Source organism: Trachypithecus francoisi, unplaced genomic scaffold (genome assembly GCF_009764315.1).
Source record: "Trachypithecus francoisi isolate TF-2019V2 unplaced genomic scaffold, Tfra_2.0 Lachesis_group2, whole genome shotgun sequence".
Taxonomy (NCBI): domain Eukaryota; kingdom Metazoa; phylum Chordata; class Mammalia; order Primates; family Cercopithecidae; genus Trachypithecus; species Trachypithecus francoisi.
In genome coordinates this window covers 48,849,018-48,872,231 of record NW_022681465.1, presented here as the reverse complement: position 1 = coordinate 48,872,231, position 23,214 = coordinate 48,849,018, and the positions used below count along the sequence as shown (strand labels likewise).

General features: G+C 33.9%; 1 protein-coding gene across 3 annotated transcripts in view; it reads left to right on the top strand.

Moving 5' to 3' along the window:
* Positions 1 to 23,214, top strand: part of RASA1 (RAS p21 protein activator 1) — a 125,576-nt gene that overhangs the window by 99,931 nt on the left and 2,431 nt on the right. Inside the window, exons 12-24 of one of the 3 annotated variants that reach the window (XM_033179197.1) lie at positions 2,202 to 2,289; positions 4,496 to 4,573; positions 6,557 to 6,714; positions 7,220 to 7,296; positions 8,764 to 8,936; positions 9,254 to 9,413; positions 10,782 to 10,924; positions 12,094 to 12,209; positions 12,870 to 12,956; positions 16,087 to 16,154; positions 17,680 to 17,768; positions 19,187 to 19,264; positions 22,022 to 22,156. In XM_033179197.1, coding sequence (XP_033035088.1) covers positions 2,202 to 2,289; positions 4,496 to 4,573; positions 6,557 to 6,714; positions 7,220 to 7,296; positions 8,764 to 8,936; positions 9,254 to 9,413; positions 10,782 to 10,924; positions 12,094 to 12,209; positions 12,870 to 12,956; positions 16,087 to 16,154; positions 17,680 to 17,768; positions 19,187 to 19,264; positions 22,022 to 22,156 — 1,450 coding nt within the window. Of the gene's footprint in view, positions 1 to 2,201; positions 2,290 to 4,495; positions 4,574 to 6,556; positions 6,715 to 7,219; positions 7,297 to 8,763; positions 8,937 to 9,253; positions 9,414 to 10,781; positions 10,925 to 12,093; positions 12,210 to 12,869; positions 12,957 to 16,086; positions 16,232 to 16,265; positions 17,645 to 17,679; positions 17,769 to 19,186; positions 19,265 to 22,021; positions 22,157 to 23,214 lie in introns of those variants that run through there. The other 2 variants (XM_033179198.1, XM_033179199.1) reach the window with 2 other exon arrangements.

Sequence of the window (23,214 nt, the reverse complement as noted above, 5' to 3'; positions counted from 1 at the left end):
TAAATATTAACCATTTCAGAAGCACAAGTAGAAAGATGTCTTAGTGATATAAAGTTATTCTAGTGAATATCCATGTGGTAATTAATTTTAACACCATCTTTTCATAGCTGGATCTCATTATGGTATTATTTATTGCTTTACATTTATTTATGAAAATGTTTTGCTGGATATTACATTTAAGATTGGCAGTTATTTTGACATTTTAAAGATGGTTTTCTGCCTTCCACCATTTTCGTTGTCATTCAAATTGTTTCTGTTTTAGAGGTAATATATCTTTGTCTTTTCTCTTAGAGGTAATGTATCTCACACAACTTTCTCTGGATGCTTTGAGATATTTCCTTAAAAAATTTTTAGCAGTAAAATCAAAATATACCTACTGTAAATTAAAAAAAAATATATCCTTAGGTTTGTAGTGCTTCTTCAACCTGAGACCTGATGTTCTTTGTCAGTTTTAGAAAACTCTTGGTTGGTATCTATTTAAATGGTTAGTGTCTAATTTAAACAGTTGTTCTGCCACACTCTTTTTTCTTCTTGGAGTCCTGTTAAAAAAAGTTGCATTATTTCCCATGCTGTTTTCTATGTTTTTCATCCTTTTTTCCTCTGTACCAAGCTATATATTTTCTTCTGGTCTTTCAGTTCAATCTTCCATTCTGCAGTTAAATCCACTTTTTCAGGACTTCATTTTATTACATTTTTTTCAATTTAGAATTTCCATTTTTTAAAAGATCTAGTTTCTGGCAAAATTCTTGTTACCTATTTTCTTAAACATTTTAATTATAATTACTTGAAAGTCTTTTCTGTCTTCAGTATCTGGATTATATGTATGTCTTTCTGGTTTTTTGTCTTAACTTTTAGCCATTTAATCCTGATGCCTGTAGTGTCTACTTACTTTGATTGAATGGTAAACATTGTACATGAAAATCTATGGAAACTATGGATAATAATGTTACTGTGTCCAGAAAGAATTGTTCTTACGGATGGTGTAGGGATAGTACATCTTGTAAAGACTGTTCTATTTCTGGTTTGCCCTTATCATGAAGGCATAGCCCTTCAGGGGTCTCAGTGGAAAGCCTGAAATTCATTTTTTTTCCCTCCCAGCACTGTCAAACTATTGGATTTGTAGTTAGTTTTTTAGCCTTTTAGCTACTATTTTCTGCTTAGCATCTCAGCTACACAGCTTAGGAATTGGCAACTGCCTTGAATGGAAAAGCTGTGGAGAATGTCGGGTTCATTATAGTATGATCTTGGCTCCTCAAATCTTAGCTGCTTTGGTCGTTCTCCAGTGCTTTCAAACAGTTGTTTTTTTTTTTTTTTGTTTTGTATTAATATTTTAAATGTTATCCAACTAGGATGGTTAGTCTGATACAGGCAATATTTAGAATTGGGAGTTTCCAGTTTCTGTTTTCCATGATTATTTTTAGGACATTCACAAAGCATGAAAAGATAGTCTTTATCTTTAATAAGTGTTAAGCCTGTCCTCTGTGTATTTTTGCTATGGCTTCCTAACATTAGCATGATATAAAATCTTTGTTTAAAGCAGGAAATAGAAGTAACATTTATTGAGTTCCAAAAACATGCAGGCCCTTAGTAAAGATTTTATCAATATTTTCAAGTCTAGTTGGAAAGATAGCATATTTTCAAAAGTGATATCAAATGATTTATAATAATACTAAAAGAAGACAGGAACATTTGTTGTACACAGCTGTTCACTTAAACTCTAGAACAGCATATGTATGAGGAGATGATGTTTCCATTTCAACAGGTGAAGAAAAATGGTCAGTTTAGAAAAATTTGAAAATATAGAGTCACCTACAATCTCCTTAGAGATAATTACTTAGAACATTTTTGGTCTAAGAACATTTCTAGTCTTTTTCCAGTGCATATAAAGCTTTTCAGATTAGCTGTGTGTAGTTGTAGCAATTCAGCTTCAATTTGTTTGTAACTTTATTTCTAATGTCTTCTACAATTAATTGAAATTGCTTTAGTTTACACTTTGAAACACTGATAAAATTTTAATAGTGCTGACATAAAGTTTTCTAAAATATATACAGCTGACTTGTTTTTAGTAATGATCTAGTACAGTGGAGTATTATTTCTCTAAGAATTATAATTTTATGTTATTTATTGTGTTTTGGAAGCTGGTATAAATATTTTGCTGCTTTTTGTTAAGCTTCCTAATAATTTTTGTTTTTATTTTATAGGCCAAACTGTTTTCAGATAGTAGTTCAGCACTTTAGCGAAGAACATTACATCTTTTACTTTGCGGGAGAAACTCCAGAACAAGCAGAGGTAAGAGTACTGTTTCTTTAACTACTGTAAACTTTTGTTAGCCCATGTTTTCTTATTAACTGGAATAGAAAATGATTGCATTTAAGATAAAGTGATAGAAGCCCTGAAATCTAATGATCTCTTATTTTAAGGAAAGAGATTTCATATGTAAAAAGTTTTCTGAAAGAAATGCAGAAACAAACACAGTGAAGGGTTATTAGGAATGAAAACTCCATTTTAAATTGACCTTTAAATACTCTGTGATGTTGAGTCGAACTGAGAGTGCTCATTTAAAATCCTCTCTGCATAAAGGCTATAGATAATCTCAGTATAATCCAAAGGTAAGCCAGTTAGTTTTGCTAACAGGCATTAATTATTCTTCTTCACTGGTTGAACTCCATGTCTGAAAATAAAAGTCAGTCAACACAAGGAAAGAGAGTTTAGGAATCTATTCTCCAAGCCAAGTCTAGATATAATGTCTACTTTAGATTAGCTATTGATCCATGTGCAGTGTCCTTCTTACAGCTTCTATTAAGTAATTTTGTGAAGAAATAATAGTAAAGAAAAAAACTTTAAAAAATATTTTGCAGCAAACGGAGACACCACCTCTATAACAAAAGTAAAAAATTAGCTGGGTGTTCTGGCTTATGCCTGTAGTCCCAGCCACTGGATAGAATGAGGCAGGAAGATTACATTAGCACAGGAGTTTGAGTTACCGTGAGTAAGATTGAGACAGTGTACCCTAGCCTAGGCAACAGACTGAGACACTGTCTCTTAACATTTTTTTTTGCTTTCTTTGAACCCTAATACTTCTGGGGTATATGGTTGTATTTTACACAAATATGGCTAAATTTCAGCTTATACTCTAATGAAGGAACTTAAACGTGGTTAAGCAGTGAAAGTGGCTTTGTTGGAAATATAATTTGCCAACCCTAGATATGAGGAAGATGCCCTTAAAACTGGATCCTAGCATGAGACTCACAGAATAAACTTGAATGAGCCACTGTGTTTTGTAGCTCGTAACTGAATGTCATATTTCACATCTTTATAAAATACCTCATTTAAATGCTCATTTCACATGTAATGCACATAAAATTTTATGGCTATGTATCCCTAATTTTTAGATGAGAAAGGTAGGGCTCAAAACATTTTGGTAACTTACATGATTTTTTTAAATGTTAGAAATTGAGTTAGAAATTTAAACTTCAGTATCCTATTTTCTAATTATTTTACCATCGTCCGTCTTTCTGAATAAAAATGTGTCACATACCATAGTGACATTTCAGCATGTTTTGCAGCCTGACTTAGAATGTTTTAAATGTATTTATACATAATATTTATATATTTCCATAAATGGTATTTCCAGTTTTTGTCGATTTGTTGGGCTGTGGGGGTCTCTGGTTATTCTCTTCTATTTCAAAAAGCTGTGGTAACTGATTTGGTTTTAATTTGCTGTAATATAAAGACTGTCTCTAAATATTGATAAAGTTCAGCTTCATTGAAATAGCCAACAAACTAAAGACATAATTGAATAAAGCAATAGAACACAGCTTTCCAGAAACATGTAAAAACCAAAGTGAATATTTAGATTTATTTTTAATAAACCTTAGTTCTCTCCTTTCCCCCAAAGCACTAGATAAACATTTAAAAAATATGGCTGCAATTTGATTTGAATATTAGGCTAAAATGATTTTAAAAATCTAATGTTATATTTAAAAGCTTAAAAATAACCCAAATCCCCTTATACATTTTTACCTGTATCATGGCCTAAAGTATAGATTAGCATGCTTGTCATGGGCTCAGTCATCACGTTATCAGTTGGTTTTACAATCAGCCCTCTCCCCTTCTCAAAAAATGTATCAAGTTAAATTCCACCTAAGCCTTCCTCGAGTGTAACAGCTTAATTATACTTGACAGTTAACTTCCCCAAGGTAGTATGTTTGGGAGAAACAGTTTCTTTCATGTAAATTTGATTTTTTGGCTAATTAATGGCCACTCGATGTGTTTAATACATAAATTCAAACAAAGATTTATACAGAATTACAACTGTTTTGGTTGTTTTATTGATATTATTGGTTATTGTTATAAAGTGCAATATAGTCCGAGAATCAAAATGGCAGTCTAGAGAAGGAAGAAATTGTTGAATTTGAAAAAAAAAAAAAACTGATGATTTGGAAACCAAATAAACTAGTGTATATTTCTTTGAAATGCTTTTTTTTTTTTGTAGGATTGGATGAAAGGTCTGCAAGCATTTTGCAATTTACGGAAAAGTAGTCCAGGCACATCCAATAAACGCCTTCGTCAGGTGAAGCTTAATTTTCTTTGATTTTTAATTGTCACAGTTTGCTCTAACGCTTCGCTCTTTTTATTTTATTTTTATCTGAACTGTTTTGGACATCATATCTTAGGAGGGGTTAAGCCATGTTGCCACTTGCTTTAGTAGCAGGAAAACGTTACTTCTTTATGAAAGAGAATGTTCTTTCTTAGTCCAAAATGCCAACTGTTAAAAACATAAGAAAGGATTATTCTTCCACTTTAAATAACAATACTAAACCAACACAGCAGAAACTGTTCTGTTGGGCACTTAATTTTCCTTTAAAAAATTATTTTGGCTTTTTTCAAAAAAGTAGAACATTGAAAAGATCATCAGATTTATAGCACAAATCCCAATAAACTTTTTTGGGATTTTCATTTTGAAGAACAGCTTTTAAAACCTACTGCTTAACTCTTAGGAAATATTTAATCTTATTTGAAACTGTAACATGCCCTATACTTTGATTTGTGGAGAGTTAAGCTAGGCTTTCTCTTTTTTGCCTTTACAAGGGTAACTTTATAACCTCCATTTCTTGGCTTTTTTCTTTATAGTAATCCCTATATAATTGGAAGAAGTTAGGCAAATTTTGATATTCTCGAGGTTTTAAAGAAAGTTGAGTACAATATTTACTGACCAAAGTGTCTCCTGTTCTCTTCATGTGAATATCTGATAAGCTGAGTGATTAACATACTGTTCTACTGGGAGTGGATAATGGTTGACATTTAGGTGACTAAATAGTCCCTGTAACACAAAGTCTGGCTCTTCGCCAGGGAAATTTAAGTAGACACACAATCGCCATGTCTTCATAACATTGTAACATTTTGTAAGCTATCAAAAATCAGATTGGATTTGTGCAAATAAGAGCAAGTTGTATTTTGTATGAAACCTGAGCCATTAAACTGACATTTGCAGGTTTAACATAATCATAGCTAACATCTCAAACACTTTTTATGTATCAGTGGGCAGTGAGATTTCGTGATTTACGTATACAGTTGGCCCTTTCTATTCATGGGTTCTGCATCACTGTAATCTACCAACCATGGGTCAAAAATATTCAGAAAAAATACAATAAAAAGATACAGTGTAACAACTATGTACATAGCATTCACATTGTATTAGGTATTACAAGTAATCTAGAGATGATTTACAGCATACAGGAGGGCATGCATAGATTTTATGCAGATACTACATCATTTTCTATATGGAACTTGAGCATCTTGGGCTTTGTTATCTGCCAGGAGAGAGAGGTGGAGGGTCTTGAAATCAGTCCCCCACAGATACTGAGGGATAACTAGTTTGTAATCCTTATTACAACCTGTAGTGTAGACTTTATACTTACATATTAGAAAGATGAGGCTTAGAGGGACAGATTTGTCCAAGGCCACACAAGTAGCATATGGCAAGAGAGAAAGAGGACCTGATACTAGAAGGTAGATGATCTAAGTTTTGGCATCCAAACTGACAAATAACTTAGTTTCTTTAGGTTTGTATCCTTTCCTGTAAAATAAGAAGGTAAGGTCAGTGTTCTAAAAATGTTTAGCTGTGGAACTCTTCTATAGAAATAGAATCTTCCAGATAAATATTATATAACATACGGGATTTCGATTTGAGTAGTGACAGTTGTTTACTTACATTAGTAAAGAATTTTCTTCTTAACTTCATTTTCTCTTTATCATTGTTTTATGGTAGAAAAGATGCATTTCATTATTTCTCCAAGATATATATAGTGGGAGAAATAACTTGTAAAATAAAATTGCATTGTTTTATCTTTTTAGGTGGGAAGAATTATTTTAAATGTTTGAATGTTTTAAGTATGTCATATATAAAGGAAAAATATAACCAAAGCTCATATTTTCTTAAAAAGGGGAAAATAAGTCATTATTTTTGGCTTTGTATCTTAGAGTAATTGCTTTTGAAATGTGCAATTCTAGAAACCTGGGGTAATAATTTTTTTTTTTTTTTTTTTTTTTTAAGGTCAGCAGCCTTGTTTTACATATTGAAGAAGCCCATAAACTCCCAGTAAAACATTTTACTAATCCATATTGTAACATCTACCTGAATAGTGTCCAAGTAGCAAAAACTCATGCAAGGGAAGGGCAAAACCCAGTGTGGTCAGAAGAGTTTGTCTTTGAGTAAGTCTTATTTTATCATTACATTAATCATTTTCTTTTACCATATTGCGTTTCTTTCTATTTTTTTGGTCTCTAAACCATCAGAACAAGGTACCATATCCAGGTGTCCTAATAGCTATATATATATATTTTTTCTGTTGTATTTGTTTACCTTTATTTGTGAAGTGCTATGCCCTTGGTTTTTCCACTTAGTTATTAACATGAATTATTAGCAAGTCAAAAAACTTTACTAACCCACACATACAAAATGTTTACTAAGGTTTCCAGTACTTATTTGAATGAATTATTAGTTTAGGAGGTTAAAGATGGTAGGAAAAGTGTGTAATTTGCGTGTCTTCTGTATACCAAATAATAAAATACGTTGTGAATCTGGTTTTAGGTCTAGCACACTCGCTTTTTTTTTTTTTTTTGCAGAAATGGGGGTTTATTTGATACTAGAACTAAAGAAATAAGGTAGTTTGATGCCAAATCATTTTGTTAATTCTTTTTCTCCTTGCTCCTTTAGTGATCTTCCTCCTGACATCAATAGATTTGAAATAACTCTTAGTAATAAAACAAAGAAAAGCAAAGATCCTGATATCTGTAAGTTGATACAGAAACTTTCTAAAATAGAGAAAGCATGTTTTATATACTTTTAAAATTCACAATGAAATAGTCTTAAAATAGAAATTTAAAAAAAATCAGAAATGCACGTAGTATAATTTGAGATAGTTTCTTTCTGTATTATTGTATTGATTATTGTATTGATTATCTTAAAGTATTGATTATCAAGAAAGAGTATACCTAAGAAAGAAAAAGACCAACACGGTTCAACTGTACATACTGTTAAGCAATTAAGATTAAAGTATCTAGCCACCCTCCTTTCTCTAATGAATAGGAAGAATAAGAAAATGATTACAGTGGTCTTTTTGTAGGGCTTGCCCTCATCCCTTCTTTCTACTTTTTAGGTTTTTCCATTTTTTTCTTTTGAGATGGAGTCTTGCTCTTGTTGCTCAGGCTGGAGTGCAGTGGTGTGATCTTGGCTCACTGCAACCTCCACCTCGCAGGTTCAAGCGATTCTCCTGCCTCAGCCTCCTGAGTATCTGGGACTACAGGCGCCCACCACCATGCCTGGCTAAGTTTTGTACTTTTTTTTAGTAGAGACAGGGTTTCACTATGTTGGCCAGGCTGGTCTCGAACTCCTGAGCTCAGGTGATCTGCCTGTCTCAGCCTCCCAAAGTGCTGGGATTACACTAGCATATTAGTAAAAAAGTATTCTATTTAAAAATTTCCCTTAAACTTGAATATGTCATTTATTCACTTCTGGTAGTCAAAGGCTCCCAGTTCCTGTCCTCAGCAGCACAATGCCTTCCATCCTGCTGCTAAAGCAGTTGACAGTGGGATTTACCAATTCACATCAGGGTGAATTAGGTTAATACCTTCTTAACACTCAGGCTTAGGGAAGGAAGTGGTATGTATTAACAGACAGATCAGAGCCTGAATATTCCTCTATAAAATGTTTACTCTGTAATTTTTTGTAGTAATTTTAGTTTTCCATTACTTTTACGATAAAATCCAAACCCCACAGTAATGACACAGAAGGAAGGCCATACCTTATATTTGAAGTGCTCTCTTTTCTTTTTTCACTACTTTTCTTCTTAGCTACAGATCTTGTCAGCTCAAGGGTTACCTGTTTAAAGTGGAGTTTTCACCTCCACGGGCTGAATTATGTATTATTTATCTGTACTCGAATAGCATTCACCACTGTTAACAGCACCTAATGCTGAAACATAATTGATTTCTTGCCTTCTTGACTAAATTGACCTCTATGCAACTCAAAGAACCACATCTCAATCATCTCTATACTCCCTACCTATCAGAGTTTAGTGCACAGTAGACATTCAGTAAATGAATGAAGCAATTAAATATTGAATTTGTGATGTTATTGGAAACTCCTTTAATGAAAAGCATTTAACACCATAGAGAAGACTGAACACCAGAAAAATTTACTTGCATGACTAATTATCATGTTATCCTTTTAGACAATAATTGCTTGTTTTTCTTCCCAAGTATTTATGCGCTGCCAGTTGAGCCGATTACAGAAAGGGCATGCCACAGATGAATGGTTTCTGCTTAGCTCCCATATACCATTAAAAGGTATTGAACCAGGGTCCCTGCGTGTTCGAGCACGATACTCTATGGAAAAAATCATGCCAGAAGAAGAGTACAGTGAATTTAAAGAGGTATTAAGTTATTTATCAGTCTTGTTTTTGTTGGAATTAACAGAAACATTTAACATTTAATAAAAAAATCCATTAAGCTAAACATAGTAATTCATAGCTTAGTAGCATATTGACACCAGAGAAGATTTAAAACCTTGTTTTATAGTGTGATTTTGGTAGAAATAGGTAGATTACGAATTCGTTCTATTTTAAATAAATTTATTCAATGGGACATCATTTTAAATATAAGAACTTGTGAAAGAACATATTTCTTGTTAGTCTCATGGTGCATGCTTAATGCTGTGTACTTTAAACAGTCTTTTAAAATGTCATTTTAGCTTATACTGCAAAAGGAACTTTATGTAGTCTATGCTTTATCACATGTATGTGGACAAGACCGAACACTACTGGCCAGCATCCTATTGAGGATTTTTCTTCACGAAAAGCTTGAATCGTTGTTGTTATGTACACTAAATGACAGAGAAATAAGCATGGAAGGTATAGTATGGCTATGTTACTGTGATACTTGAAGAAACTGGGTTTAGATTTTATATCAAGGGTATATGGACTCTATCTCTGAATATACTAAATTGTTAAATTATGTTGCAAAATAAGTTATTCTGTTTTCCCTCATTAAAAACTGCAGTTGGATATCAGTTCTGATTATGTTGGTTACTATGGGGAGCTGATATTTCTAATGCAGAGTTTGGCAGATAAGTACTAGAAGCCACAAGAAAGTGGTATCTGTGTCTACATCAATGGCTCATAGTGCTTGATTATCTGGCATATTTAATTGTATTCTCTATTTATTTATTTATTTATTTTGAGATGGAGTCTCAGTCGCCCAGGCTGTAGTGCAGTGGCACAATCTCAGCTCACTGCAACCTCCACCTCTCGGGTTCAAGCGATTCTCCTGCCTCAGCCTCCCGAGTAGCTGGGACTATGGGCACATGCCACCACACCTGGCTAATTTTTTATTTTATTTTTTAGTAGAGACGGGGTTTCACCATGTTGGCCAGGCTGGTCTTGAACTCCTGATTTCAGGTGATCCGCCTGCCTTGGCCTCCCAAAGTGCCGGGATTATAGGTCTTGTTTAATTTTACTTACTCATTTCACAGAAGCTGGGTGTCAGTTGCATTTTATTTTTAACTTTTATAGATAGGTAGAGTTCCCAAGCTGCTGGACTCACAGTGCTTTTAATGGCTTACAAAATAATCCACCAGCCCCCCCACCGCCCTGCTCCTCCCCCCAGCACTTTGATTCAGTAATAGTTCTTGCTTCTAGGTTCCCCAAATAAATAGTAAAGTTTAGAAGTATTTCCTTGTCATCACAAAATACAGATTTGTCAAGGAATAGATAAAATGGTGGTCCTTATTTTACACTGAGTTTATCTTTTCTGTAGCATTTGTATTTCATTAAAATTTTACTGAAACTCAGTAGACACGTTTTAAGCTAATAAATTAATCTAAACTGGGATTTTGTGTTATATCCTTAATTGTAAATAAACCCCAAAGTTTCAAAGCATGGGGTCAATGGGCAGGAAAGCTGATTTGTGGTACTAATTTTGTCACTAGCTGTCTAACTGATCTTACATATAACAATTCTGAGACTTCATTTTTCCATATGAACATGGCAGTGTTAATCCCTTCTCCTGTTTATGATCTAATGAGGTAATACATATGAAAGTCTTACAGAGTTAAGTCTGTAGAAGTATAGGATGTCATTGTAATTAGTGCTTCAATGCTGCATGCAAAAAGTACGTTTAAGTGGTTATTCCTTTTGAGGTAAAATGAATTCACTTAAATTTCCAATTTGGTCACATTAGGTCAGTCCTTTACAAATAATCTAATGTAAATATTTGTGTAGATGAAGCCACTACCCTATTTCGAGCCACAACACTTGCAAGCACCTTGATGGAGCAGTATATGAAAGCCACTGCTACACAGTTTGTTCATCATGCTTTGAAAGACTCTATTTTAAAGATAATGGAAAGCAAGCAGTCTTGTGAGGTAAGAATTTAATGTTTTAGTAGGTAATAATTTGTAGCCAATTACATTTTAAGGAAAATATTAAATTTCTAAAATTATTCCTCATAGCAGTTATACCTGTCTCTAATACATTTATAAAAATGTTCTGCAAAATGGACTTTTTAAAAAAGATGTACTTTATTTTGGGATTAAAAACCATCAAGTTGCACCAGAAATTCATGAAAATACTTTCGTCATTTCCTCTACTGCACTAGTAATCTATATACTACTTACAGAAAGCGTGCATAACACACATTGAAGGTTTTGTTAGTGACTTATCATATGACCTGTGTAGCACTTCATTATATCTAGCTTTGTCCTTGAAGGTTTTTTTGCGAGAGGAGAATTATGAGATAACCTTGACTAAAACAAAAAACATCTTTTTAGGATTATTAAAGCTTCAATATAAATTCATAATAAACTATTAAGACAGTAAGTGGGAATCTCACACATATATTCTCTCATTTTAATGGTAAAGCAGCTACAAAGAAATATATATTTTAGATCTGATACAAAAATCAGTTTAAGGAATTGTTTTTGACAGTGGACACTGGGACCTAGCAAATGTTAATCCTGCACGAAGGTGTCAATTCGTACTAATAACCTGAAGGGAATAAATTAGTGATTTAATTTTGGAAATCTGGAGTAATGCCATAGTTGGCCTAACATAAGGATGACACAGAAGTGCAGCAGGTGGGTAGGAGAGTCTCTGGACTTTAGAGATAGGCTGCGGAATTCGGACTTCCATAGATAAATGTACTCTGCTGACACTAGATCAGAAGGGTTACAGGAAAAGTTCTGAGAAAGGTTTGTGATTCTGCCTAAGACATTTGATATTTTTATTAGTCATTAAATAAGCCTCATTCAGAAAAGGCTTTTAATCAGCTTTTTTTACCCTCAAATAAATAGAATTGACTAACCACTGGTTGCTTTTCAGTTGGGTAATTGGGAATAAATGGTAACAAACCTACCAGAAAGAGTTCCATAGAGCAAACTACTTAAAAACTCCCATTTATACAAAGAAAAAAGATTAGTACACACAGAGATACTGAAAAATAGAGAACCTTGAAAACTACAACTACTTGTTTTCCTCGATTCATTTGCATGTCATTGCCAACAATGCATTTCTATTGATTTATTCCTTCTTTTAGTTAAGTCCATCAAAGTTAGAAAAAAATGAAGATGTGAACACTAATTTAGCACACCTATTGAACATACTTTCAGAGCTTGTGGAGAAAATATTCATGGCTTCAGAAATACTTCCACCGTAAGTGGTGAAATTTTCATTTGACAAGAAATTGTGTATCTATGTCTTGAGAAGTTTCTATTCCTAAAACATGTGAAAGCTTTTCTGTTGTCCTAATATTATTATACTTTGGAAAAGTCATGGTTAATCTTTATAAGATGAATTATATTTAAAGAAAATAACTGTCTTAATAAAACCACCCATTGTTTTTGTACAAGCCAATATGTCTGGTTTGTATAGTAGCTTGGGGAGTGAATAGAGGTTTATAGTTTCAGATTTGAGATTGTAAAAGATATCTTGTCTATCCATTTAGTCTATACTTGATAGATTGATCACTCTGTTAATATGCTTTTAGGCCTTCAGTATTGGTGAACTCATTTGTTCAGGTAGAAGTTAACCTAAGTCTAAATCTTTCTCCCCAGAGTTTGCAGCTGGTTAGTTCTCTGTATCTTAAAGTAAATGTCAGGAAGTTGACTGAATAAATTGATGATGATAAACTTAGTCGATGAAGTTTTCCTTACCCCTTCTAAATGTCTCATTACCTGTGGCAAAATACTTTTTTGGGGGAAAAGGCCAGTTTTATTAAACTGTGGTATATTTGGGTAAATTAAGCTTTCGGCTGCTAGGAGATCAGTAGTTTCACTTGCTTTCTGTGTTGAGATGATTGTGTTATTTTGGCAGGACACTGAGATATATTTATGGGTGTTTACAGAAATCTGTTCAGCATAAGTGGCCTACAAATACCACAATGAGAACAAGAGTTGTTAGGTAAGGCTCATCAATTCATTTGGTAAATCACAAACTGATAGATGGATAATTGTGAAAAACTGAAGAGTAACTGATAGATGGATAATTGTGAAAAATTGAAGAATAACAATATACAATTCAATGCTTTTTTTCTTTGGCTTTTATGTCAAAGCCCTGTTGCATATTTTCTAAGTCCAAATGGCTCCTAAACTTAAAGTTACTATGAGATTTAGCTACCGTTTGCATTTTCTAAAAACATGAACATGCATTTCTAGTCAAGTATTGGGGATTTTTAAACCCTTACAGGATGAGGTTAAAAGTTATACAACTAAAATCTGTAGCTAACTTCATATAAATATTCTTCATACATACACACACACATTGATTGGCACTAAAAGAGAAGAGCAGTAATTGACTGATTTAGATATTAATTGCTTTATTACAATCTGTGGCTCTGAGCTAATCTGTAACCAGAACATGTAGTGCTGAAGCTGTGTTTCAGTCTGCTCATTGTACCATAATTAGGAAGAACTGTTTTGGCAAACCATGGAATTTGGGAGCTTATATAAAGGGACTTCATTATCATTATTCTGTAGGAAGAACTGCTTTGGCAAATCATGGAATTTGGGAGCTTATATAAGGTTACTTAATTATCATTATTCTAACTTACTTTCCAAAGAAGAAGCAGATCTGTCTAGAGAGCTTAAGTTGTTGAACTAAGGTTATATAGAAAGCTGGTGGCTAAGGCACAACTAAAGGTAACTTTCTAAGACCCAATCTGATATCCTTAAGTCTTACTTGTAGGCTTTTGCTTTTGTTAAGCATACTCCAACCAATACCCCAACTAATTCCAGGCAAATGGAAGTTTAATGCAAAAGCATCATGGAATACAGCAGTTTTCTAATAATATGTTATTTAGAATATACACTGTCATGCCATGCTATATTTAAAATAATTAGACAACCATTAACACCATTATTACAGTTTGTTTTGAAAATGTGTGTTAATCCTGCCTCCAACCTAAATTTTGTCAAGGGTCGTCTATTTCTTTTTTTAGGGGGCAGATAAAATTTCTCTTGGTTATGATATGACATAATATTTAAGAACTACAGATTCTGTTTTTCTTGGCATTAGTGGTGATTGGGAGGAATAGAAAGGAATTATATTCCAGCACAGTTATGTGTGAGATGTAAATTAAAACTGTTCTATAAATTTGTAAGTTTCAAACAAGTATAATTGTTAAGCAAACACAGCAGGAAATTTTAAACTGATGCCAGAGGGTGTTTTAGGGCATTTTTGCCAAGGTTATGTTTCAGGCTCACAGACCTACTGTGTATAATTATGACAATATTTTCAAGTAAAGTTTACACAAGATTCTTTAAATTTGAGAAGTCCAAAATTAAAGACTTAATTGTTATTTTTTTGAGACAGAGTATCGCTCTGTTGCCCAGGCTGGAGTGCAGTGGTGTGATTTCAGCTCATTGAGACCTCCGCCTCTCAGGTTTAAGTGATTTTCGTGCTTCACCCACCCAAGTAGCTGGGATTACAGGCATGCAGCACCACACCTGGCTATTTTTGTATTTTTAGTAGAGATGGGGTTAGACCATGTTGGCCAGGCTGGTCTTGAACTCCTGGCCTCAGGTAATATACCCACCTTGGCCTCCCAAAGTGTTGGATTACAAGCATGAGCCACCATGCCCAGCCAATATATTACAATTCCTATAAATGCTGTTTGAGAAGTAACTACTTTCTGAGAGTCCAAAAATTAGCAAACAGGTACATGTTCAAAGGTAAATGCTGAGAAATTGGGTAACCCACTCTAACAGAGAACAGAGATTGTGCCTATTAATGTCTAGAAGGAATTGCGTAACTCTTTGTTTTGGAATAATGCTTGTCTTTACATAGTTATGTCTATCAATCTGTAGAAGGAATTGCATAATTCATTATTTTAGAAATAATGCTTGTCTTTACATGGGACAAGAGGTTATTAGTGTGGATTCTTCTTAAAAGGAAATTAGAGAGAAATTATCTACATGACAACATATCCTCCCTACCAGTGACTAAAGGAGGCAGAATAGGAGTATCTATGTAAGCTTCATTTTCACACTTAACTTGTCCCAAAATAAAATTAGCAGATAAAATAATATATGACAGCTGTTAGTATAATTTTTGCTTTTGCTATTTGACTACGTTTTAAAACTTTAGAATTCCTAATGTCTTGCCTTAACAGTTTTCCAGGCTGGGCATGGTGGCTCAAGCCTGTAATCTCAACACGTTTAGACCAAGACAGGAGGATTGCTTGAGGCCGGGAATTTGAAATTGTCCTGGGCACCGTATTGAGACTCTGTTCTCTACAAAAATAAAAAATAAAAAAAAAAAAAAATTAGCCAGGTATGGTGATGTGCACCTGTAGTCTTAACTACTCTGAGCCTGAGGCAAGAGAATTGTTTGATCCCAGGGGTTCAAGGTTGCAGTGAGCTGTGATTGCGGGCCACTGTACTCAAGCCTCGGTGACAGAACAAAACCCTGTCTCAAAGAAAAGAAAGAAGAAAAAAAAAAACCTTTCCAGTGTTCCATTATAGACATTTTCATTTATCAATAAGTCACTTTCTCTCTAGTGCAATGGATTCTTATTTTTATATGAATCATCAACAAAATCAATGCAGCCAACTTAAGGCTGTTTTAATAAATTAAGAAATGAGGATGTGTGAAATTCTGAAATTGTACAGAATTATGCTTATATAATATAAAAAGTTTATTTATACTCCTGTGGTATTTCAGAAATTCTTAGGGTTCCCGAGGATACTACTTTAAGTATCACATGACTACTAGGCCTGGAATAATAAATAGTAAGCAAGACAGTAAATACTACAGATGAACAACATTTTCCCAAAGTTAATCCAAATTCTAAATTGGGAAAAGTGAGTAATACATTCAGGAAGCAGATAGATATACATATTCTTAAAATATGATGCTTTGGCTTACTGTTTTCTTAAAGCTTTCTGTGTCTGGGCTTTCTTTTATTGGTTTAGAGTGAAGTTTATGGTTCTATGAGTACTAAAAATTCTGTTTTATATGTATTGTTTTAATGTAACACATTATATATGTGTTTTCTAAAAAAAAAAAAAAAAAAAATTTCCCTCCCATTCAGTGGTTTTGTTTTTCTTCGACTCATCTGTCCTGCCATCCTGAATCCACGGATGTTCAATATCATCTCAGGTAATCAGCTTTTGATCAATTTCAAAATTCAAAAAATTACAATTAACAGTTTCACACTGTTAGATAAGAATACTCTTAAAATAAATTAAATCTAGTTTTTTTTTTTTTTTGATTATCCAATTCTAGTCTTGGCATATATAAAGTACTCCAAAGCACCCTTCCTTCCTTGTGCTTCTTCGGCTTTTTTTCTTTTTGTTTCTTTTCTTCCATCTCATATCTAATCTGAGATGGCATGATTACACACATTCCACCTTTTTCTCTGATGCTATTGTATCTCAAACCTTCATAATAAATAACTTCTTGTAGTCTGCAACTTGGCTTTTTCAAGTTGGGGAGAGATTTGCTTAGCCCATTGCTAGACTGCTGCTAGCTGGATCTTCAAGATAAATTAAATGATATCTACAGTTGGAATAGTATTCTGTGAGTACGTATGAAGAAAGCAGTCCTGGTTCCTTGAGATTTTTAAAGTCACCAGTTATATAGTGTAAACTGGCCATTTTAAACTTCAGTAAACCTGATCCAGTTTTATTACCCATATACCCATTTTGAGATGACTTTCAGGTGTTACACACTTCTTTCAAAGAAAGGATAACAGGAATATTTGTGACTCTGAATGTAATAATGAACCATTATAAACAGTAGGAACTAGAATTTTTACCTTAATAATCTGAAGCTCAAGATTGTATTAAAAATGTTTTGGAAATGTCTTAATTTTTACTTTTATATAGCCATCACGTCTCTGTAATTATCTTTTATTGCTACTAAAGTAGTTAAATCTACAAATCCATTAAGATTAAGGGTTTGAAATTCTTTTGGAGAGATCTATCTGAATGTTTGCCTCAGACAACACTATCTAAAACTAGGCAGTCAGGTAGATTATCTATGGGATTTTACTGTTAAATAATTAAGTTCCAGAGCTTATATTTAATAGACACCAATACTTGTCATTTACATCCTACTTATCTGTGCTCTACAGGGAAATGCCTCCTGATTTCCCTTTAAAATATTTTAAAAGTTTATTAAATTTCATGTTTTTCTCCTCAAAATAAAGCAGAGGTCCTAGATTTTATCTTGCTTCTTGTGCTTTAAGTGAATTATTTGGATTGCAGATAATGTTGGGAGCAGGGAATTGCTCAGATTGCTAACCTGAGTAGGCCAAAACTAGCTTTGTGAACTGTCACAAAACATGTGAGGAGTGACAGTCTTTTTTAGTGATGAAGGTAAAGCTTTCAGGTCCTCTGAAATAGTATCAACCATTGGAAACTGCTGCGTTTTGTAGTACCCTTTTCACAAGCCTAGAAGCACTGATAAGCATATTCAGTTTTCCTCTTTTAACTCAAGTTCTTTTGAATTATACAGATCATAAATTTTTCAAAAAACATTTTTCAAAAAACATTCTGAGTTGTGAATGGAAGAATGGGTAGTAGTTTAACAGTAAAGAAATGTTAAAGTGCTAAATTTATAATGGTTTAGCTGAAAGTGCTGTTGGAGTTGGTGTCATTAGCTGTGCCCAATTCTCTTCCAGATTCCCCATCTCCTATTGCTGCAAGAACACTAATATTAGTGGCTAAATCTGTGCAGAACTTAGCAAATCTTGTGGAATTTGGAGCTAAGGTAAAAACATTTTGATACTTTAAAATGTAATTTATGACTGCAAGTTTGACATGATAAAACGATAAAATTTGGCTTAAGTGAAATTTTTAGCAATGAAAGATTATTTTTGCTGCTATGTTTGTGTTTAAAGCATCTTGTTTAAATTTTACATTTTAATAGTGGAATTTTAAAAAACACCACTTCAGCCATTATAGAAAACAAATTTTTCAAGGTCCAGTGTACTCAAATTCTCCCACTTTTAACATAAAAACAATAAATGAGTACATTTTAATACAAAAATTCATTAAAAAATTTATTTCACAGTAAACCTTCACTGTAAATATTAAAACTCAAGATTTTTTTTTTTTGACACCTACATGTAACTGTACTATCTAAGGATAATGACTAATATTCAGTTGGGATCATATCATGCCTCCTGCTTTTGTCACCTAATATGTGACAGACTTCCTGCCATATGTGGAAATAGATAACTCATTATTCTTAATAATGGATATTTAGATGGCTTCCAATTTGTCCCTGTTATTGTTGTAACATATATCCTTACATACATTTCCTTTCATACTTGTTCAATTATTAGCTGAACTTAGGAGTAAAATTACTAATACATGTTTTAGGCTTTGCTATGTATTACAAGATTTCCTGTCAGCAACTTAAGATTCTTTTTTCACTCCTCACGGCCTTGCCAAAACTCAGTGGGTACTATACTTTTTTCTTTTCTGCCAATTTGATAGGCAGAATATTTTGTATTTCATTGTTTTATTACTGTTAGAGAAACTTTCATTGTCTCTATCTTTGGAATTGCCTATTGAGGTCCTTGTCTCATTGCGTTTCTTACTGATTTTTAAGAGTGTGTTAATCTTAACCTTTTCCCTATTTATAGTATAGTTGTAAGTAGTCAGGATTTTAGTATGATGAACAGTTAACATGTATGGCCTAGGTTTTGAATTCATCTGAATCTTGAGGCAGGTTACAAATAAGATATTTTCCTATTGCAGTCTTCATTATATTGTATTTTAATTCCCTGTAATCTCTGCTGGATTTGAACCTATGATTTGGGACCATGTTTGAGTGATTTTATATATAAGCAATTTGTGTCTGCCAGTCTGTGTGTTATGATTTGTGCTTGGGTTCAGAATTTTCTTTCATTAAAAATGCCCATACTCCTCAGTATAGCCATTTGCTTATATACTAGAAGGAAAATACTATCATTATATGATTTAATTAATTCTTGTGAATGTGTTGCTGCTGCTACACCTAATTTATAAGAAGTATTGCTACATGTATGGGTTTTGCTATATTAATTTGGTGTGAAAGTAACTGTGGTTTTTGCTGTTAACTGTAATTACTTTTGCATCAACCTAATAGGTCAAACAGTGGTTTGTTTCCGGTGCATATAATAGAAGCATTTTATTTTTCAGGAGCCCTACATGGAAGGTGTCAATCCATTCATCAAAAGCAACAAACATCGTATGATCATGTTTTTAGATGAACTTGGGGTATGTATATAGTTTTTAGGTACTTTTTAAAGACTTAAGAGTTGGCATAGCTGAGTTAACCCATTTAAGCAGCCATCTTTAGAAAGATTTTCTATCAGGCCGGGCGCGGTGGCTCAAGCCTGTAATCCCAGCACTTTGGGAGGCCGAGACGGGCGGATCACGAGGTCAGGAGATCGAGACCATCCTGGCGAACACTGTGAAACCCCGTCTCTACTAAAAAATACAAAAAAACTAGCCAGGCGAGGTGGCGGGCGCCTGTAGTCCCAGCTACTCGGGAGGCTGAGGCAGGAGAATGGCGTGAACCCGGGAGGCGGAGCTTGCAGTGAGCTGAGATCCGGCCACTGCACTCCAGCCCCGACGACAGAGTGAGACTCCGTCTCAAAAAAAAAAAAAAAAAAGAAAGATTTTCTATCCAAAACTAAAAAGACAAAAAGCCTGCAAATTTTTGTCTACCTTCCTAAACAAAAAACAGCATTTTTGTTTGTAATTAAAACCATTTATTCTTAAACCAAAGCATACATTATTGTGGCTTTTAGACTACTTCCATCATTTTTTAGGGTCCGTCTTGTTTTTCATATCCTTTTAAAGCTATCACATCTGACTGCCATGACATTCTGTTGCCTCCTTAGCTTTTTTACTTTGCTGCTACTATGTGGGGCTTGAAGCAAGACGATGACACAGTTCTCACCAGGTTAAATAAGTAAATAGACTGAAAAGTCTTCTTTTCTAGGAATAAAAGACATGGATTTGGTGTTACACTTCATTCAGTGTGAATATCTATGCCTCATTTGGGCCTTGTTAATAAAATGTGATTACAAAATTATGAATGAGGTTATTTTGTAATTTCTAGGACCCTGCCTTTAAGAGTTAAATTTTCATGATTGTACAGATTTTTCAGGTACTGAGTCAGTTTTAAACTAAATGTATTAATAATTCAGTTCATATATAGGGAAACCAGCAAGGTATATGTACATGTGAATAGAGCCAGGTATAAGGCATGGCATTAGGGAGTGCTAGGATTGGAGATTGAGGTGTCCATGTTCTGTCTTAATATATTCAGATTCAGTTAAAAAGAACACCACAATTTATGGCAAACAAATCAGGAATGCCTGTGAGTCACTAGGTTAGTGTATGAAAAATTATGGCATAGCTCTATGTAGTGAAATTGACAAGCTAAAAGTCCATCATGCTTCTATATGTGAACTGGGATACAGTTGATCATTGGAAAACATTTTTACTATAATGTTTAAGGAACTGTGTGAGAAATTATGCCACACAATCTAGGATTTCATACTGCTTAGAATCCAAATATAATACTATTATATTTCTTTACCATCTGTGTACCATCTGTATAAGCCAGATTTATTTTTGAAGACCCACTTCAATTATTATCTCCTTCAGGAAGCTTTTGCTGAGCCCCAAACGTGAATAAAGTAACTTTTGTTTTACCTCCTAAGCATCCCCTGCATATCTGTGATATATAAACTCTGTGTTGCTATGATTACTTTTTCTAAAGTCCTTTCTACTAGAGTCAGTTCTCTGAAGGCAAATATGGTGTCTTTCATCGCTATAATCCTTTAATCACTGAATGAATATATCCTGTATAACCGTGTTTCTCTATCCCAAAGAAAACATTGTTTTGCAGTTTTTAGCAGTGTAAAGCAAATACTGTCACCATTTTACTGGTAATCCAAGCCTTTGTTAAATGTTATTCCAAGGCTTAAAATAACACTGCCATTTAGTGTTGATAATAAAGTACAGGTTGAGTATCCCTAGTCTGAAATCTGAAATGCTAAAAAATCCAAAACTTGTTGGGCACCAACAGGAAATGCTATGTGGAAAATTTCCAATTCTGGATTTTTGGATTTGGGATGCTCAACGGGCAAGTATACTGCATATATTCCAAAATCCGAAACACTTCTAGTCCCAAGCATTTTGGGTGATATTCAACCTATACTATAAACTTTAATTATAGTGACTAAGTTACTTTATGAACCTTATCTGAAAGTACCATAATTAACACTGATTATTCCCACATATTAGCACGTATTCTGAACACAGTCCACAGATAATGTCTAACTTGACATGTTCTCATTGCATTTTCATAGTGCAGTTCCTACTTATATGCATATTAACTTAGACAAACTGCAGGAGCTTAATAATGAAATTTCATCTAGGAATTTTAAGTATAGGCTGCATTTAATCCAGAGTAGCAGTTAACCTATGCTATTTGGCATATGTTCTATATTTCAGATATAAAGCTAATTGTTAGGAAGCCACACCCCCCGACCCTATTTTTAAAATAGCAATAATATTGTACCACATCTGTCATGCTATGGAAAAAAAGAGAATCTGGCTTTCATGTAAATACGAAGGTTACATAGTCTATATTTTACCATCATTAATGCTGAATTTTATATTTCAATAAGAATCTTCAGAATTTTAAGAAATTTGATTAAGAAATTTGAGAATTAAAAAAATTATCTAATATACCCAATTAGAATATTTTCACACGAGACTATAAAGATTTGTATTTCTAACAAAAAATTAGCCGGGGATGGTGGCAGGCACCTGTAATCCTAGCTACTTGGGAGGCTGAGGCAGGAGAATCGCTTGAACCCGGGAGGCGGAGGTTGCAGTGAGCCGAGATCATGCCATCACACTCCAGCCTGGGCAACAAGAGCGAAACTGTCTCAAAAAATTAAAAAAAGAAAAAAGATTTGTATTTCTAAATGCAATTTTACAATTCCCTTAAAGAATGTACCTGAACTTCCGGACACTGCAGAGCATTCTAGAACGGACCTGTCCCGTGATTTAGCAGCATTGCATGAGATTTGTGTGGCTCATTCAGATGAACTTCGAACGCTCAGTAATGAGCGTGGTGCACAGCAGGTAGGCTTTCGCCAGCCTTCATTAACAATGATGTTTCAAGGATAACACTTTGAGAGGTAATAAATAGCTGAATTCTGGTTAACATTTTTTCTTGTTACATTAAATTTTTGAGACTCTGCATCATATTAACAAAAGATCTCAGCAGACAGAAATAACGGGCCCAGACTAAAATGATGTACATTTAATACTGAAAAACATCAGGTTTTGCTCTTGAGTCTGCATGTTAATTCTACTGGAAAACTGTGTAACTGTTAATATACTTTGGCGACATATGTGAAAATGGCTAGTAAGTCAGTATTTTTTTTTTTCTTTCAGTTTCTGTCTTTTTTCTGTCACATACAGATACAGTGCATGGCCAAAGTGATTCTCAAATTGTGAAACAAATGATTATTATTTGGGATGTTGGTCAAATTCACATCCAGAGATTCTGAAGTGTGGCCTTGAAAGCTGCACATCTAGCAAACTCTTACAGGAATTTATAGGGATTCTGATGCAAGTGAACCATGGCCTACACTTTTGAGAAACAGTAGACTACATTGATTGATAGACTTCTGTCTGCCATCTGCACCAAAGAGATACAGATTAGGATGTATTCAAAGAGACTTAACACTAGGTCAATTAAGATACTGGAGATACAGAACAAAATGAGTTACATTTTCAATGTCCTCAGCTGACATAAGGGCCACTGAGAAGTGACCATGGGGACAGTTTTGACTAGTTTCTAATGTAGTTTCAGGAGATAGTGAATGCTGTCACTGTACTGGCTAACCATTTGGCAGGGATTTTGTAGAAGGGATTAAAGCATTGAATTTGGTGACTGAGTTCTCTACAATCTGAGATTCTAGAATCCTCAAGTCCTGTTCCTCCCAGCCCCCCACCCCTCAGCTTTCAAAACTAATAATACGACTTGCCTTAGATATTAAACAAAAGACCTTTAAAGAGAGGTAAACTTCTTCTGGCAAAATGTGATAGTGATAGTTCTGGCCTAAAAAATAGGAGCATGCCAAACACAAACGAATTTCTGTTCCCTTTAGGGTATAAAAATTCTCTTAGTTATG